The 19,498-nt window shown below is 54.1% G+C and overlaps 1 protein-coding gene across 1 annotated transcript in view; it reads right to left on the bottom strand.

Annotated features, from left to right (window-relative positions):
- NCAN (neurocan) overlaps positions 1-16,134 on the bottom strand; it is a 29,285-nt gene extending 13,151 nt beyond the window's left edge. Inside the window, exons 1-8 of the mRNA XM_043467468.1 lie at positions 16,029-16,134; positions 11,517-11,596; positions 10,190-10,600; positions 7,372-7,546; positions 7,134-7,261; positions 6,316-6,609; positions 4,607-5,206; positions 2,934-4,409 (exon numbers count right to left, since the gene is read on the bottom strand). Coding sequence (XP_043323403.1) covers positions 2,934-4,409; positions 4,607-5,206; positions 6,316-6,609; positions 7,134-7,261; positions 7,372-7,546; positions 10,190-10,600; positions 11,517-11,589 — 3,157 coding nt within the window. The 5' untranslated portion in view covers positions 11,590-11,596; positions 16,029-16,134. The remainder of the gene's footprint in view (positions 1-2,933; positions 4,410-4,606; positions 5,207-6,315; positions 6,610-7,133; positions 7,262-7,371; positions 7,547-10,189; positions 10,601-11,516; positions 11,597-16,028) is intronic.
- Positions 16,135-19,498: the final 3,364 nt, after the last annotated feature.

Genomic DNA, 19,498 nt, shown 5'->3' with positions numbered 1-19,498 from the left:
TGGCTACCAACTGCCCTCATAGGAAAAGTCAAAATCAGCCCCCAGGGCCCCATACAACCTCCCCCAGTATCTCCCTGCCTGATTCTTATCTCCCTTCTTCTCTTTCTCAGCTTGCAGCCATGCTGGGCCTCCGTTCCTTCACTGGACCATCACAGGCCCACCTCAGGGCATTTGCACAAGCCATTTCCTCTGCCTGAAGTGTTCGTCCTCCCAGATCTCTGTATGGCTCCTTCCTCAATCTCCTTCAGGCTTGCTCAGATTTCATCCTAACCCCCTTCCAAAACCCAAACTGCCCACTGGCATCCCTCATCTCTTGCTTTATTTTTCTCTTTTGTCTTTCTTACTCTCTAACCTCCAGTATAATTTATTAACATCACCATTTCTTATCCATGCCTCCCGCGAGCGAGGTGATGGTCCACATTTCAGTCACACCTAGCTGTTTAAGTCAAGTAAAATGGAAGAAAAATTAAACTGTAGTTCTGGGACTTCCCTGGTGGTCCACCTGTTATAAGAATCCACCTTCCAATGCAGTGGATACAGGTTCAATCCCTGGTCAGGGAATTAAGATACCACATACCGCCAGGCAACCAAGCCTGCATTCCAGAACTGCTGAGCCCACACACTCCGGAGCCCTCCTGCCACAATGGGAGGGACGCCTGTGTGCCAGGATGAAAAACCCATGTGCCACAGCGAAGACGCTGTGTGCAACAAAGAAGACCCAAGTGGCTGGCTGCTATCGTACTAGACAGTGTAGCTTGAGAACATTTCCACCACTAGGAAAGTTCTAGAGAATTGCTCTAGAAGGTCAGCTTCCAGAGCTGACTCGATCTCACCCTCGTGCCTGGAATACAGCCAGCACTCAGCAGTTGCTTGCTAACTGAGTAAAGACAGCCAGCCGCTGGTCCTCCTGCAATGATGGAAGCCTGTCCCTGGGGTGGTGGCTTGTGCCCTCGCGGATGGCCAGAGAGGCCTGTGGCTATGTCTGTGCCTGGTGCCCCCCAGGCACGTGTGTGCACACACGTGGGGCTGCCAGGCGGCGGGACGCGTAAGCCCCACCAGGTGCCCCGTGCCGCTGACACCTGCCCACGGACTGGCGGTGACTCAGTCGCTTGCTGGTGCTGCATTTATTTTTGGCTTCATTAGCATTTCTGCTGCAAGCAGTAGGTGAGTAGGCGCCTGGGTCTCCCCCAGCACTGGCTGCCTCCCTCCGCCCCGGCTGCCAATGGATTGAGTCTGGAGCCAAAAAAACGACCAAGTCCAGCACAGATCCAGCCAGAGCCCTGGGGGCTCCTCTCAACGCACTTTCCTTAGCACCCTGCTATGTGGTCTTCCTCCTAACTATCTGACCATTCCTCCTCTGGTTCCTTTGGCACTGAGCCTGCTTCCCGTACCCATCCTCCACAACCAGTCTCTTCTCTGCCCCCTCCCAGGATGAGCCTACCCCCCTCTCCAAAACCTCAGGGCGTTTTGTTTTGTTTATTTACGCCAATGAAATAAACATCTTAGATTGAGACAAAGACTGTTGTCAGACAGCCTGGATTCAGACTTTATCCTTGACATTCCCCAATTGCAAGACTCTGCACAAGTCACTTGACTTCCCTGTGCCTCAGCTTCCCCATCTATAAAGGGAGAATCATAGTAGAACTTGCTCCCTAAAGACATTAAAAGGATTAACTAGGGATTTCCCTGGTGGTCTAGTGGTTAAGACTCTGTACTGCCAATGGCAGCGGAGGGGGTGGGGGTGGACATGGGTTCAATCCCTGCTCAGGTAACTAAAATCCTCCATGCTGCACAGAGTGGCCAAAACATAAAAAAATCTTGAAAAAAATTTAAAAATAAAAAGATTAACCAAGATGATTCTAGTAAAGTGCTCAAAATAATCCAAACACAAAGGCAGTCACCTATAATCATCAACCATTACCAATGCAAGTTCCCCTGCCCAGGGTCCACCTGCCTCCTGGGCATCTAAGAAAAGAAGATGGGGCCCCAGACACAGCCCAGAGATGACAGGGTGGGCGATGAAACCCTGCATCCACCGTTCCCATCGCCATGACACTTTGCCTTCAAAAAAAGGAGCAAGTGTAAAACCAATTGTGTTAATAAGAGTGTTTTGCAACTCAGAAAAAGTGTCTTTTAATTAGCTGCTTTTTTTTTTTTAAGCTCACTTGACCAAAAAAAATAGCTCAATATGACAGGACCTAAAAACTAAAGGGCTGGAATTTGCAGGCTGAGTTATGGGCAGACCTGACCTCAGGAGAACAGGCTGGTGGGTCTCTCTGGACTCCACTGGGCACAGAGCAACTAAGGCATATGTGGACTTGAGGTTTGATCACTGACTGGCTGGTAGTGACGTATGTCCCTGAGCTTCAGTTTGCTATCTTCAAAATGGGGGTGATGCCCACCACTCCCGCTCCTTCCCAGCACGCACATTCCCTGTGGCAAGAGGTCCCTCAAGATGTGCACCACTGGATTTCAGCTGCAGTTCAACATTTGTCCAGGAAGACCTCCCTGCCAAGCCTCCTCCTTCCACTCCCCCCCAGGGAGGGGTCTGTGCCAGCCTCATCTTCAGACAGGGCATCGCTGAAGGCAGGACCCCAGCCTTGCCCAGCACTGTCAGCTCAGAGAGGACACGAACATGATCTGCTGATGGTACTCATTCCCCAAACCAAACTCTGCCCAACCACTCATCATCGCCTCACCACTACGGTGTGCAAAACACATCATACACAACTTCACCTCGTGCCCTTTGCCCAGGATGGTGCCTCTGCCAGGAGCACCTTTTCTGGAATTCAGCTCTGTCTAATGAGCCCCCATCTTGAACATCATCCCCTGCTAGAAACCTTCCCAGGCACCAAGGACAATCCTTCCTCCCAACCCCACATCCCTGAGCACCAACACGGTGGCCTGGATGAGACCACGAGCTTCGAACTCACCCTCCTCTGCACTCCCATTTGCAGGAGTCCCTGGCAGGGCGGGCTCCTCTCCACTTGCTGCCTCCTCCCAGAAGCTCTCCACACCTGGGCTCCCCACCAGGACCTCCAGCTCAAATTCCTCTGGGCCCAGGGAGGCAGGCAGCAGGGTGCTGGGGGAGTCCCACGGCACGGTAGGCTCCCCCGAGGAAACTGAAGCAGGCTCGTCCTTGTTGGCTGCTGTCGCCGTCCAGGGAGGAAGAATGGGGTCCCCCGAGTGGCTGTCCTCCTGTGGAGGCTCCATGGCTCCCAGCGTTCCCTGGGTCACCAGGGGGCCCTCTGGCTCTGGGTGGGGCCGGGAGCTTGAGGAGGCCACTGTGAATGTGGACAGGACCCCAACCTTGTCCCCCAGGTCCAAGGACGTGAGGGATGTCACCACACTTGTATCCACAGTCATTTGAGGGCTCAAGGTGGGGCTTTCAGCTCCCTCAATCATGTGGGATCCAGGTTCCCAATGCCCGCCAGCATCGCTGGTGTCCAGTGTGACTGTGGAATCCCTAGGATCCACCGTGATTCCTCCATCTGTAGCAGCCCAAGGCCCCGAACGTGAGGTGACCTTGGGCATCAAGGAGACTTCAGGGACCCCCGAGGGTGCAGATAGGGAGTGGGGGTCCAGCCCTTCCCTGGGCAGTGAGGCCCACGTTCCCTGCGTCTTGTCCATGGAGGCCTGCAAGCTGGAGGTGGGACTCTCTGCTGTGTTGAAGACCCCAGACTCAGACTCCGAGATGCCTCTGGCTCCCAGGGGCTCAGTGGCAGTCTCAGAAACAGTGATATCTGCCCCCACATTCCCGTCCACAGAGGCCTGTGGGCTGGACCTGGGGTGCTCAGCTTTGCTGAGCTCAGTAGGGCTGGCCCCTCTCATTTCTCCAAAGTCTACTCCAGGGGAATTAGGACTGGCTCCAGCTTGTGTGTCTATGGCTGCCTGTGAAGGGGCCGGAGGACTTCCTCCTCCGTGGCTGCTGAGAGACAGGGATGTGGACACTCCATCTTGTCCTGCCAGGCCGGAGGAGGAGGGCAGGGAATACACTTCTGGATGGATGGGATCCTGTGGGCTGGCTTCCATTTCTGAGGCAGAGGAGGGCGGGGCAGTGGCCATGGGCACACTATGCCCCTTGGCTCCACTGGCCTCAGTGGGGAGCGGCATAGGAGGCTCCTGTGATAGGAGCCACAGTTTGGGGGCACGAAGCATGGCCATCACAGGGAGGTCTGGAGAAATGACTGCGGGAGAAGCCTCCCAGGGGGCAGGGCTGGGGCCATTGGAGGGGTTGGGAGTGGTCTCCAAGGGGGACCAGGGCAGGTCAGAGGTGACTGGTCTCACACTAAAGTGCTTGGCTTCTTCTAGTTCCAGGCCAAGGGCTCTGCTGGGGTCTGGGATGATGGGCGGGACCACGGTTGGGGGCCACAGCCAGGGTTCTTGGGGGCTCCTACCACCAAGGGAACCTGAAACAATATCAACAGTTATTATAATTATCTCTCAGCAGCTCCTTCTTCTGATAGTCTCCTTGGCTCCAGGCCTGAGGAAGAGGGGTCTTCAGAGGCTTGGGGAGGCCAGGGGACCCAGCTGTGATTGGGAACCTCCCCCCCTGCCTCCCTTAGATCCCCAGGCAGGTCCCACCTCCCCCAGAGATGCCACTCACCAGCTCTGGGCATTTCCACCTCATTTGTCAGCACAGCCCAGGGGCTCTGGCTCTGGCCACTCCCCAAGGCGTCTGTGGCTCCAGTGGTCATGGGAGGCTCCACATAATTCCCAGTAGCCTCTGGGGTAGGGGGCTGGATGCTGGCCTCAAGTGCCCCCTTCAGCCCTTGCTGAGGTTCCTGTTGCTGGAAGTGGCGCCCGTTCAACCCTTTAAAGCGCTCCCTCTTCCTGGGCGTGGTGCTGGCTGGGGCTGTCTCTGCGTGCGTGCCCACCACAGTGCTTGCCTCCACGCTGCTGGGGCTGGGGGCCATGGTGCTCAGCCACACCTCTTCAGCCTCCAGGGCAGGACTTGAGGCTAATGTAGGGACCCCAGGGGCATGGCTGGGGGTCGCTTGAGACTCCTGCTTCTCTGCCAAGATCAGAGACTCTTCTTCCCCACTAGACACCAGAGGCTCCTGGACGTCTGGGGTGACTACCTCCTCCTCTTCCCGCAGGCTGGGCTCCAGATCTCCAGCAGGGGCCCCTTCTGCCGACAGAATCTCCCCCTCATCCCCAGATGAGGGGGTCTCTGGGTCTCCATGTTGGGATGTGGGGTGATGAGCTGTGGGAGAAAGCAGAAGAGGTTGTGCTAGGCCCAGGGCCCAGCTGGGAAGTCCTGCTTGAAGTCTACCCATAATTTCAGCATGCTGCAGCACAGATCTACATATCTCTGTCTCTCTGTGCCCCTCTGACTCTCTGAGTTGTTTCTGGGATCCCCCTGACTGAGAGATGGAGGTGCAAAGTTTTAGTCCCCATTGTTCAGACAGGTCCACTGTCAAGATCAGAGTCAACTGGATGCAGTAAAGGGTCAAGAGACATCTTGGCTGGTGGGTGAAGCTCAGGCAGCGTCAACTCTCAGTGGGGCAGGTCAGACCTGGGCGTGGCTCCTCCCCAGGGAGAGAAAGCGTCTAATGGGCATGGCCTCCCTATGAAGAGACTCCCCCCCACCCCCGCCCTTTCACATAAGACTCAGCTCCTTTGGATTTGAGGTTGGCGGCTTCTGAGGGTGTGGAACCAACCCAAGGGCGAGGGTCATCCCCTGGTCCTGTCCCTGGGGCCGTGGCCTTGCTTAGGGGGCGTGGCTAGCCGAGGCATTAATCCCTTCCCAGCGGGTGCTCCTGTGCAAGGTTCCAGGCAAGAAACTTTCCATCCAGAGGTCTGAGATCATCTCTTAGAGATCTCAGGAGACATACGTGCTAAGTCGCTTCAGTCGTGTCCGACTCTTTGCGACCCACGCTGCTCTGTCCATGAGATTTTCCAGGCAAGAATACTGGAGTGGGTTTCCATGCCCTTCTCCAGGGGATCTTCCCAATCCAATGATCAAACCCTCGTCTTCTGTGTCTCCTGCATTGGCAGGCGGGTTCTTTACCACTAGCGCCACCTGGAAGACCTAGACCACACACTAAACAGGACTTCCCCGCAGAGCTTGGCTCGCCTTGGGCTTGTCCTAAGGAAGGGCGAGGCTCCTACGGAAAGCTAGTCTCAGGGATGCGACCTTCCCCTGGGGGCGTGGCTCACCGCGGAGTAGGTTTTCAACCTGTTTCTCCCCTGCCTGACCTCCGCCTCCACTAGAAACCCAAACCTCCAGGGGCGTGGCCGTTAGCAAAGCGCACGCCCTCGGGGCGTGGTCACCAGGGGACACACCCTTCGGGGGCGTGGCTTCACACATACCTCTGAAGCAATAGGCATCGTAGCGCTCTCCAGGTGCCGGGAAGCCGGTGCGGTTGGCAAAGCGGTATACGGTGCGCACGCCCGGGGCTGGGCCACCGCAGCGCCGACGCGGCGTCTGGATCGGGTAGCGCACGCTGCCGTCGGCCAGCCAGCCCGGGTCGCACTGGTCCAGGCCCTCGTGCCAGGCCAGGTGCAGCTGTCCTACCGAGGCCAGCACGGCGCCCTGGCGTCGGCACTGCGCACGCGCGCCGGCCAGGGTCAGGCGGCGGGCCAGGCCTACGTAGAAGACTTCGCCTGCGGGAGGGCGCGGGAGAAGGTCAGAGGTGTCCCAGGGACCCTCCCCCGGAGCCCGGGAACGGGGTCCCGTCTCAAATAGCCCTGATCTGGCCGGATTGGGGTTGTGGCTAAACGAGATGGAGGCTGCGCAGCTGCGCGCCCCCGTTGCCACAGCATCACTGTCATTGCCACTCAGGCAGTGCTAAGAGGGGGCTTCACTTTTTTTTTTCAGAAATGGGGTAACTGAGGCGCCTGGACGAGTTGGGCTTCAGAAAGAGGAAGGGGCTTGGGGGAAGGTGTGAGGAGGAAGGAAGTAGGAAGAAGGAGAAGGGGGCAGGAAGGGGGAGAGATTCAGACGAAGGGAAGGGGCACAGAGGTGAGAGGCTGAGGGAATGGAGGAAAAACCGGTGGGTCCAGGTCTTGGCTGTGGGTTTAGAGAGGGATGAAACTTAGGAGAGCTAGGCAAGGACTTAGGGAAGGATGGGGGTCAAGAAGGATAAAGGGGCTCAGAGAAGGGGGCGTTCTACCAGCCCCAGACTTACCCCCCAGCTCACGGGCAAAGCAATACACATCGTAGAGTTCCCGTGGGTCTCGCCTCCCATAGTTCCTCACCCCCGGAAGGCTGCTACGGTCACCATAGCAACCAGGACGGGACTGGGTGATAGGATACCTGACAAGACAAGGTGGCGGCCTCTCTCAGATCTGTGCTCCTGGGGCTCCCAAGGAACATCTTTCTCCAGGGGCTAGCTCTCCGTCTCCCTACCCTGTGTACCCCCTCACCGAACAGTGCGATCAGAGAGCCACCCGGCGTCGCAGTTGTCAAAGCCGTCCTCAAAGGCAGCCTGCAGGTGCCGCGGGGCTGCAATGGTGGCTGAGTTGAGACGACAGGCCTCCTGAGCCTCAGCAAAGGTCAGAGAGTAGCGATCCAGCGCTGCTCGGTAGTGGAACACAACACCTATGCAGAAACACCCCGGATAGGGAGCTGATTTACGCTGAAATTCTCAAGGACAGACCTCCCTCTTACAGAATGCGCCACCTAGACTGCCCTGCACTGCCGTGTACCAAGTCTGCTCACTCAGCACCAGGCATAGTGCTGGGGTGATGATGGGGAGTGAGACTGATATACCCTGGTTTTACAGATGAGGAGACTGATAATGGCCATAAAGGGCTAGAATTTGTTAAATATTTGCTATGTAAAAAACATTTATAAGTACTATGTACATACATGCTAAGTCACTTTGGTCGTGTCTGACTCTTTGCAATCCCATGGATTGTAGTCCACCAGGCTCCTGTGTCCATGGGATTCTTCAGGCAAGAAGAATGTCCATGGTTTGGGTTGCCATGCCCTCCTCCAGGGGATCTTCTCGACCCAGGGCTCAAACCCGGGTCTCCCGCATTGCTGGCAGATTCTTTACTGTCTGAGTTACCTGGGAAGCCCTATGTTGGCCATGAGCTAACAATGCCTCACTGCATATTTTATGGGGTTGACCTATCATTCCCTTTCCAAGGCTTTTCCAAGGGGATCTTCCCAACCCAGGGATTGAACCCAGGTCTCTTAAGTCTCCTGCATTGGCCGGTGTGTTCTTTACCACTAGTACCATCCTGGAAGCCCCTTTATACTCATTATCTCATTGAAATCTTACAACCACCCTATGCTTATCCCCATTTCCAGAGGAGGAAATGAAGGCTCAGAAAAGTTGAGGGACAACTCTAGGGCCACACGACCAGTGTAAGGGAGAGCCCGAATTTGTATCCAGGAAGATCTGGACTCCAAAGATAGCATTCTTCATGCCAGGGTTAGGGTCTGGAGGTAACAGAAGGCATGGAGAAGAGTGAAAGAGAGATTCTTCCTTTTAGGAGCTAAGTACATGCACTGAGAGAGGAAGCAAAGAGCAACAGGTGATCCACTGTGGTTCTTGCCCAGTTTAGAAATGGAGTCACTGACGGCTTCCTGGAGAAGGTAGCATGTAATTCACATCCTGGTTTATCAGATGTGAAGCATCAATAAGCTCACTGTGACTCAAATTCTGATTTAGGGATGAGAGAAATGGCTGAGCGAGACAAAGAAATTAAACATTTTGCTCCATCTTACTAGACTGAGAGCGCCCAGAAGGCAGAAGCTGTGTCTGTCAAGGCTGTGTCTCCAGCACCAGGCTGTCATGTGGTAGCTGCTCAATAAATGTCTGGTAGAATGAACGAACTAAACAAACCCAGAGGTGGAATTCCCTTCTTTCATCACTTTTCAGTTTTCTTTGAGGTTTATCGTTTTGAGAACAAGGCCTTAGAAAGGGAATGATTGTCTGACCCCATAAAATACACAGTGAGACATTGTTGGGCGTGGAAAGACTGCACTCCAGAACAGGGGGGCGCAGGGGCTTTTCCTCATGGCCAACATAGGGCTTCCCAGGGGGCTCAGACAGTCAAGAATCTGCCCGCAATGTGGGAGACCCGGGTTTGACCCCTGGGTCAGGACAGTTCCCTGGAGGAGGGCATGGCAACCCATTCCAATATTCTTGCCTGGAGAATACCATGGACAGAGGAGCCTGGCAGACTACAGGACAGAGTGACTAACACTTTCACTTCCACTTTTCAACATAGGTTAAGGGAAATTGACTTCCCAGTAGGCGTCCACAGGGTGTTCTCCACACAACGATCCATTCATTGATTCAGTGCTCAAATATCTATCAAGCATCTTCTGTGTGTCATGCCCTTTTCTAGGATTTTGGTTTAATAATTTAAAAATATATATTTGTTTGCCTTGTTCACCTTGACTGGTTAGGAAAACAGAAACTACACTGAATATTTCAACAGAAAGAATTTAATGTAGGAATTGGATAAACAGATACTTGAGGACTATCACTTCCTTAATATATATTTCCTTTTTTAAATTTTTTAATGAATTCTACCTGCATTTTTAAATGTTTATTATTTATTTATTTGGCTGCACAGCTCTTAATTGTAGCATGCAGGATCTTTAGTTTTGGCATGTGGGATCTAGTTCCCTGACCAAGGATCAAACTCCAGGCCCCCTGCATTGGGAGTGTGGAGTCTTAGCCACTGGATCGCCAGGGAAGTCCCCTTAATATATATTTTCAATTGACTTTTTAAAAAGAGCTTCCCTTTTAAAAAAACATATATTTATTTTAAAAGGAAACTTGTATTCCTATTTTAAATACAAAACCAATATCCTCTGCCTTATGTGAAAGCAGACGACCATGACGGGGACTGCAGGTTGTGAAATCCTGTGAAATGTTGTGGCCTGTAAGAGAGTAGTCAGAGGCTGCTCTCTCTTAGCTAAAGAACAGAGATGCTAAAGACAGAGGAGTATGCACAGAGACTTTCTCCATGATTCTATCAGAATTGAGAGCAAATCATTGTTCAGGGAGTATTTCTTTCTTTCTTTTGTTTTTGCCTGTGGGATCTTAACCCCCCAAAAAGGGACTGAATCCAGGCCCTCAAACCCAGGCCCTTGGCAGTGAAAGTGCAGAGTCCTAACCACTGGACAGCAGGGAATTCCCCAAGGAGTGATTTCTAAGATGACACTCAGCGAGTGCACTTCCCCGTCCCAGCCTCGGCTCCTCCCCTTCCCCCAACTGACCCGTCACCTCCAGGGGCACCAGGTCCTGCTCATCCTCGATGCCCCTCACCACCTGGCAGCGGTAGAGCCCGGAGTCGCTGGCCCTCAGTGGTCCCAGTAGCAACGTGGCGTTGGCCCGGTGCCGGGGGTAGGCGGGAAGTGACACACGTCCCTGCCAGCCCTTGGCGACTCGGACCACGTTGTCCTTGGCCACTAGGATGGGCAAGTCCTGCCGCTGGCCTGATGCAGTCCGCACCTTGGTCCACTTGATCCGTGGGGCTTCTCGAGTTGCACCTGGCCGTGGCCGCAGGCTAAAGAGACAGGGCAGGGCCACCAACTCTGCCAGTGCAGCCCGGACTGACCCAGACCCCACTTTCTGCATGTGGAGCCCCTTCTCAGCAGTGGCTGCAGCTGCGGTGGTGTGCTGTGGGCCTGGGGTGGAGAAGGTGGAGAGAGGGCCTGATTGAGAGGCAAGGACCAGCAGAGACTGCAGTTTTCTTCACGTTACAGACAGGGAGACTGAGGCCAGAGAGGTTAGGCTGCCTATACAACATCACAAGGCAGTACACAGATCTGTGATCTGCAGCCCAATCTGTGAGCAGAAGAGGGGCAACCCAGTTGAATCCTTTCATAGTTCTGCCTCCACTCAAAGTCCCGATCCTGGAGACCAGAGATTTGACTCTCAGTGTCACTGACGTGGCCATGGAAAAGTCAGTGTTCTCCTCTGAGCCATGGTTTCCCTAAAAGTTAAACGAGAGGCAACCATCGGAAGGGAAACGGTGTTTGTGGAGTACCTTCTATATACCAGGCACTTTATAAATAGCAATCAGCTCATTTGATTTTCATAACCATCTGCAGAGGTAGCCATCTCTCATCCTCTTCTGGGGGAGTCGAGGAAATTGAGGCTTACAGACATCATACTTGCTTAAGGCCACAGAGCAAATCAGGAGGCATTTCTAAAGTCTGGCCTTGTGACCACCACTGGGGGGATGCCAGGGAGAGGCATATAGGGTTTTATTTCTATTGCTACATCCATGGCAGGCATCACTAATCAATCTTCATACTATTCTCTCTCCCTCTTTTTTTTTTTTTTTTCTCTTTCTCTCTTCAGCTCATCTCAGCAAAACAGTGAGAGGCGGAAACCTCTAGCCTCTGCTGGCAATGACTAAAAATAACCTCTCAGGTGTCTTGTTCGCTTTTGACTGTTCAAAGACTTTTTTCATCTATTCTCATTTTATTCTCCAGACCAAGCCAGAGAACCAGCAGGAGAAGACTCTCAAGTTAAAAGGCTGCCCCATCTTGTCAGTTCTCCAGACCCCAGCCTCTCCCACCTCACGAGCAAACTCACCCTGCTCCCCAGCCACAAAGAGAAGCATCTGCAGAGTCAGGAGGCCTGAGACCCAGACAAACAAGGCCCCCATCCTGGACCTGAAACAAGATGGAGAGGGAGTAAGGGGTGAGTACATCCCTTCTAGATAGTTGACATGAAAGGACCAATTCCTCCCTCTCTACAGATCTGGAAATGTGGGTTAGAGAGGCCATGCATCACTCAAGGTCACACAGTCAACAAGCAAGAGCAGATCCAGGATCCAAATCCAGGGCCAACTTCAGAACCCCAGCAAGTGAAGTCTGATGGTCAGAGCATGAGTGCTGGAGTGAATCAAACCGGGGTGGTCTCTCTGCCTGTTCCTTGCTATGTGACCTTGAGCAAATAGCTTAGCTTCTCTGTGCCTCAGTTTCTTTGCAGGTCAGATGGGTATAACATCAGGTAGTTGGAAGGAATAGATGAGTCAATACAGTCAATACATACAAAATACTTAGCACTGCCTGGCATGAAGGGGTAAATTTCAGCTGTTATTATTATTGATTTTAACAGCCAAGATCAAAATCCCATTCTTCAAGTTGGCCTCCTAAATCAAATCGGGGGCTCCCAGAGGGCAACATCCAGTCCTAGTCTGTCTGGGGTCCCCAGTTCTGGCAGCAGGCTGGCCTCCAAGCCAGCCTGTAATCTGGGTTTGCTGACTGACACGATTCTCAGCGTCAATTCCAGGATCTGGTTGTCGCCAAGATTCTATTCCTGGTTTCTGGGATTTTTGAAGAGCTGCCAAGTCCCAGCTGGAGGAAGGGGCCTCGCCCTTGCCCATCCCATCCTCCCTCTGAATTCACACTGACTGGTGTGGAGGCCTCCTAGATCCGCAGAGAAACTCCTGTTGTGGGTCCAGACTTCTCTAGAGGTTGTGGCACATGATCATAAAACGCACAAACACGGAGCACTACCTGTAAGCAAAGCCCGTTACACACACTGGGACACAGCGTGTCCTCCCAGACTTCACATTCTTCCAGAGACTAGAAACCCTGGGGTATGGCTCCTCCCTAAAGCCTCCCACTCCTCTGAAAGCCCCCTCCCGGTGTCCCCCTCCCCCACCCATGTGCCTCAGCAGGTGGGGACAGATGGGAAGTTAGAACATTACCTATAAACCCAGCCCTTGCACCCTCTTCCTGATAAAAGAATAGCCCTGAGTAGGGGAGTGTGGATGAAGTCCGGAATAGGGTCCTGTGGGAGACCGCGGGGCCCGTCCGGGTTCCAGCTCTCAGAGGCCCTGTAGGAAGGCAGGCCGGGGACCTGTCCGTGGTGCTGAACTTTGGGGCTGCAACACAGTGGCACTGCCCACTCCCCTTGCCTTCTTAGGCAGTGACTCGGGGTCCAGAGAGGGTGAGTGGTTTGCCTAGGACTGCACAGCAGGGCAGAGGTCAGCTCCTGGTATGGTGTCCCTAACTACCAACCTGTAAACCTCAGCAGTTTCAACCTCCATCCCTGGCTGTCCTCATTTCTCCCTTTCAGAACCCTGAGCGGGGCAGGGTCCCCTGATAGCTCAAGTCCTGGATGGGTATTAAAGGGTGGGGTAGGACTCGGCTGTGTCTGCTCCAGGAGAGCCTTGCGTGAATGCATGCGAAGTCACATTAGTCCTGTCCGGTTCTTTGCAACCCCAAGGACCGTAGCCCACCAGGCTCCTCTATCTGTGGGATTCTGCAGGCAAGAACACTGGAGTGGGTTGTCATGCCCTGCTCCAGAGGATCTTCCTGACCTAGGGATTGAACCTGCGTCTCTTACGTCTCCTGCAATGGCAGGCAGGTTCTTTACCACTAGTGCCCCCTGGGAAGCCTTAGGAGGGGCCAAGTACAGAGAACTCTCATGCACATGCACAACCACACACCCCTCCACACACACACTTTGTACAATTAAGAGCTCAAACTATATCCTCGTGACTAGGTTTCAAGGCCTGTCTCTACTCCCTACATGTTGCTTCATCACTCCGTGCCTCAGTTTCCCACTTGTAAAATGGGGATCACCCAGCACAGACCTCAGAGTGTTACTGGGAGAATGGAATGAGCTGACTTGTGAAGCCGAAGAAATGTTCACTTAAACAACAGCTACTTGTACACAAAGGCTTGTGTACACACTCAAATATACAATGGTGGTCCAACAAGGTGACAGATACAGGTTCAGGTGCACACTCGTCCTGCCACACACACCTTCCCACACATACTCATCCCCTCCAACGGCACCCTCACACACCCACACCCTTTCTCTTAAAATACCTCTTCCCCAGGGCCACCAGAGGTGAGCATTTACACAGCTGTCTGGGGCTTGTCCCCTTATTAATAATGCATGAGTCTCATACATATGCAAGTAGGGGCCTGTGGGGCTTTGGGGGAGGGGTGGCCAGGAAGAAAGAGAGAGATATGTGTGTGTGTGTGTGTGTGTGCGCGTGTGTCTCCCCCTCCCTCACACTCACCCTCTGTCTCAGAAGGCACTGAGTGAGCATGAGTTTGCCAGCAGGCGTTTTTTTGTGTGTTTGCGCCTGGTTGTGCATCGAGGTACTGTCCAGGCAAGGGTGCGCTCTGTGGTATGGACCATGTATGAGGGTCCACAGCGGTAACGTGTGCTGGGTGGGGCACGGGGGACCAAGTGTGGTCTCTGGGTGTGTGGGCACCAGTAATGTTTAGCAGAGGCTATGAGCACACACGTGTATGTGTTACTGGCCTTGGAGTCAGGGTGTATTTGTGTGCATGGGTTCAACGCATGGAACTCCTTGGAGGAGAAAGGAAGCCGGGCTCAGTAAATCAGCCCTGGTTGCCCCTTGGAGACCCGAACCTCTGCCAATGTCTCCCCTGCCAATTAGCTCCCCAATTCTGCACACAGACCACATCTCATGCTCCCCCACCCAGGGTCCACACTGCTGATCACATGGAGAGGACCTGGGACACATACACAGCCACACACTCTAGGCTCAGAGCCTTGGAGACTCACACTCACAGATTCACAGTGACATTAACAAAGAGAGACAATATGGGCACTTACAAGGCAGACAGCATGTCTTCTGCACAAAGACACACACCCTCAGTCTCAGGCTCCCCACGGAAACCCCTCGATGAGGCCACTCTGTCAGACACAGTTCCTCACACACACTCACACATGTAGCTGCCAGCCCCTGGCACAGACCAGACTGGATAAATTGTGGCTTCGGTGACTGGTGGGCACACATCATTTTGCAACCGGGAGATGTGGCTCCGGCACAAGTTTCCTGACAAAGACACAACCTTGGTCACATTAGACTCACAGAGGACACCATAAGCATCTACCTCCTCCCAGCATGGGGTAGACACACACATACACACACGCACACACACACACACACAAGTCCCTAGCTCCTGGGGGACGGCTTCCATTTGGGAATGTCCCCAAGCCGGCGAGGCTGCTGGGGTTCTGGGGTCCCACGGTCTGCTCAGGCTTCCCTCCCTGCCCTTCCCCCACAACCCCCGCTGGGGCCCAGCGCCAACCCTCTCTTCAGCCTGGCTGTCTCCCATTAATGCTGCCGAGAGGAACAAAGCCCCGCACACAGGGATGGGGGTCGCTCCTGCCCAGGCTGGGCCCAGGGCCCCAGCCCCTTCCTTCCTAGTGTCTGTGCCCCCAAACCAATCCAGGACTTCCACATGCATCCATACGGACAGACAGGACTGAAGGGGTGAGGCAAGGGTCTGTGTCTAGTGGCGAGGACGCGGCCAGATGTGAAAGTACGGGGGGCAGCTCCCCCTTAGCGACTGGGTGCTCTGATAGCTGCGGGTTTTAAGGGGCTCTCACCTAGTATTCACTTCGGATACACAGCATGCTCCCCGAGAGAAGGGACAGCACCCCAACTCTAGGTCCCTGGAAACAACAGGAAGCACCGTGGGATGGAGCGCCCCCAGAGCCTCCTGCCTAAGTCAAGATGTGGTACCAAGACCTGAACCAAAAGGGCAGAGACACAGCAAGACACCCCTTCCCTATGGGGGTTCAGTCTTTGTACAGACCCTCTTCTATCGGGCTCAGGCTGGTCAGAGGAGCCCCCTCACCGCTGCAGTCCATCCTGGAATTCTGCATTCATCTGCAAACTGGGAATCCCCACTTAAAATCTTGGGGTGTCTCAGCTCAGACACCGGGTGCCCTGTTCCGGAGTCCCATGCTCAGCGGGTGCTGTTCCCCTCTCATCTCTAAACTTGGGGCGCCCCTTCTTTAGCCTTGGTTCCCGGTGCCTCCCCAGCTCTAAGACCCACCCCCAGCCCGGCCCCTCCCCATCGCAGGGTCGTCTCCGCATTCTCTAGACAACCTTACCCCCAAATCCGAATCCCCCTGACATTCTCAAGCCCTCTGCTAGTTTGCGTTCCCTCCCCAACTCGAGGCTTCCCTCCCCCTCTAAGCCACCACCCCATGCTAGGGGCTTCTCTTTGATCCCAGCCCCTCCTCCCCAATCTTGAGCTCTGTGTGAATCCCATAGGATCTCTCCCTCAACGTGACCCCCTCCCCATGACCGACCCCCACCTGGCTCCTAGCTCCAATGCATCCCGGGGCGGTCGACCGGCACAAAGGACGCTGGCTGGGCTCAATCCGCGCCGCCGGGTCCACCCCTGCGCCCTGCGCTCTGCTCGCCCCAGCGCCTCCTCAGCGCTTATAAAGGGGCTGCGGGGCTGCTTTGCGCATGCGCCCCCGCCAGCCTGAAGCCTCCAACTGTGCGAGGGAGGGGGCTCTCTCTGCCTAAAATCCCCTCCCCGCTCCTACGACCACTCACCCCACCCCAGAGACGACTGTGCCAGACTTCCTCCCATTCACAATAAGTGTCCCCAGAAGTCCCATGGTGGGGCCTGCTCCATCTTACAGATGGGGAAACTGAGTCCCCAGGGAGATGAAGTCTCTCTCAAGGTCACGCCTAGGCAAAGGGCAGAGCTGGGATTCCAACCCTGGTCTGTCTAGCCCTCCAGGGCTCACACTTGAAACAGTTTTGGCTACAGTTACTGTTTTACACCAAGGTATAGACAGGAAGCCAGACTCAGAGAGGAGAGGAAGCTTCTTAGGTCACACAGCTGGTAAGAGACTTGCAAAGTCAGACCCCAGCTGTGTCACACCTAAGGCTGTTTCTGCCAGTGCCAGTCAGAACTATCATTCATCCATTCATTCTATCATCTAGTCAGCTTTTATGGAGTACCTGGGATGGACCGAGTATTGTTGTTACAGAAATATTTTTGCTTTGCTGGTGGGGGGATGTGCATGTCTTTGTAGGGAGATCCCAGACCTTAAAGGGTCTACAATGGAATATTATTCAGCCATAAAAAGGAACGAAGTACTAATACATGTTTCAACATAGATGAACTTTGAAAACAATATGCTGAGTGAACGAAGCCAGACACAAAAGGGTCTCTGTATGAGTCCCTTTATATGACATGTTCAGAATCGATAAATGCAGAGGCAGAGATTAGACTGTGATGACCAGGAGCTGGGGGAGGGGGGATGACAGGGAGGGACTGCAAATGGGCACAGGGTTTCCTTTGGGCATGCTGGAAATATTCTAGAGCTAGACAGTGGTGATGGCTGCACAGTAATGTGGATTACTGCCACTTCATGCACTTTCAAATGGTAAATTTTGTGTTCTGTGTACTTTCCCATAATGAGAAATGGAAATGAGAGGGGACAAAAATATAAAGAAATCAGCCCTCTCCCCAGCAAGCCTTTCTTCCCAGGGTCTTCGTTTCTCAGCACCGAGACGGGCTGCACTGGTTGAGTGTCCTGTATCCATGTATGTGTGTGGCTGTATCTCTGAGGGTGGGTCTCGACTGGTGGAAAGACAAAGAAACAGGGAGCTGGATGATTTCAGCAAGATTACTGAAAAGGGGGTGAGAATGAGTGAAGGATGAGGGAAGACCCCAAGGGAGCAAGTGTGCCCTGGAAGGTCTGTGTCAGCCTGCTGTTCTGGGGGTGGGCTAGTGGTGGCCGCAGGCACCAAAGTGACACACAGGGGAACTTCTCATCACAGAAGACGGATGGCGGTCAGTGACCACACTAATGGGAGTGTCTGCAGGTGGCAGGCAGCAGGGACAGGAGTCTGGGTGACACGTGTGGGAGCCGCAGCTTGGCCCGCACAAGTCCAGAGTTCAAAACCCCTTTCTGAGGAGTTCCATGGTGGTCTAGTGGTTAGAATTCGGTACTTTCACTGCCATGGCCCAGGTTCAGTCCCTGGTCAGGAAACTGAGATCCCACAGGCTTCAAAGCATGGCCAAAAAAAAAAAAAAATCCTCTCTGAAATCCCTAACAGTGTAACTCTGGACAGCCATTTCATTTTTCTGTGTCTCAGTTTCCCTGACAAAAACGGGGCTCATTAAAAGTAAACCACCTTACAGGGTTACTGGTAGAATGAAATGGGAAGTAAACACACAAGCTGGGAGCTGCTATCAAGCTGCTGCCCATTTTCCAGCCAAGGAAACAGGCTCAGGGAGCTAGGACCACCTGCCTGAGGTTGCAGAGTATGGGTAGGGGCCAAGTGGGAGCCCTGATGTTGAAGCTGAAGATCCAATCCTTTGGCCACCTGATGCGAAGAGCCGACTCATTGGAAAAGACCCTGATGCTGGAAAGACTGAGGACAGGAGAAGGGGGTAACCCAGGATGAGATGGTTGGATGGCATCATCGACTCAATGGACATGAGTTTGAGCAAACCCAGGGAGATAGTGAAGGACAGGGAAGCTTGCATGCTGCAGTCTACGGGGTCACAAAGAGTTGGACACGACTGCGCTTCTGAACAAGTAGGAGACCAGGTCTGCGGCTTCCGAACCAAGCGAATCCCCACCGTGAACCCCCTCAATTGTTCCCTCCCCCCTCCTCCCCACTCCCTGGCTCCCCTCACTGGTGCCAGGGCTGAGCTTAGGGGGACTGGCCTGGGGCCTGGGAGCAGACTGTTGCTGGGGGCTTGAATGAGGCAACCTTGCCTGGGAATCTGCTGGGCTCAAAGAGCTATTTATAGGCCTGCACTGGGAATGGGCCAACGGCCTCCCACCCTCAGCCCTGCGTGCCCTCTCTGTCTCCCCCACACTGGGTCTTAGGCCAGGGACTGCTGTGATTCGGGGGCGGGAACAGGGGAGGAGGCTGGTTGCCCAGAGAATGAGCTAGGAGGCAGGACTCTCCAGGAGAGCTGGGCATCAAGAACAGACACTGTCCCCTGAAATGCCTCTCACACACCAAAGGTGACATAGCGACAGGGCACATGCAAGCATATTCACACCTGTCACATACAACATCACTATCAACCACTGATACGAAGTCATATCCCAGACATACAGTGACAGCCGGCCACACCTGATCAGGCCACATATAAGTGAACAGGCCACGCACACATCATATCCACGGTACAACCAAACTCGCAACTCTGAGCCCAGCTGTACCTAGCCCCTTCACACTCAAACACAACTGTTGCTGTGCATACCCATGGAAACTTAGCCTTCCTGGCAGCCACAAACAGCTCACATCTGCCCCGTGTTGTTTACAGCCAAGCATGATTATGGCCATGGGCATACCTACAGACAGTCAGCACCCAACCACGACCACTTGACACCGAGTCGCTGACTTGGGGACAGGCCCCCAGGGCCATACTCACAGTACAGTCACTCATGTTCACCACCCAACACACTCAGTTGTGGCCCAAGGTGTTCCCTGGCCAGCTCAGCTCAGTCCCTTCATGTGTGGCCACCCCCTCTCCTGCCTACTGTCATCTCCACTTACCCAGGTTCCCAAGCTTACCTCCTGCCAGGACCGACAAGTCCTGGCCGAAACAAGTGAGCATCCTTTTACCCTGAGCTGGGCCCTGCGGTACCCATGCAGGCCCCGGTGGGTAAATCAGACCCAGGTCTGCCCCGCAGAGGGCTGCCAACCCCAGAGGATTCCATCACCCTCACTCCAGACTCTCCAGGCTGCGGCCTTGGGGCAATCATTACACTTATGCCCCAGGGGGAAACTGAAGCTCAAAGCA

The sequence above is a fragment of the Cervus canadensis genome, chromosome 4 (assembly GCF_019320065.1).
Source record: "Cervus canadensis isolate Bull #8, Minnesota chromosome 4, ASM1932006v1, whole genome shotgun sequence".
In the NCBI taxonomy this organism is placed as follows: Eukaryota; Metazoa; Chordata; class Mammalia; order Artiodactyla; family Cervidae; genus Cervus; species Cervus canadensis.
Note: the sequence above shows the minus strand (reverse complement) of the source record. Positions and strands in the feature narration are given on the sequence as shown.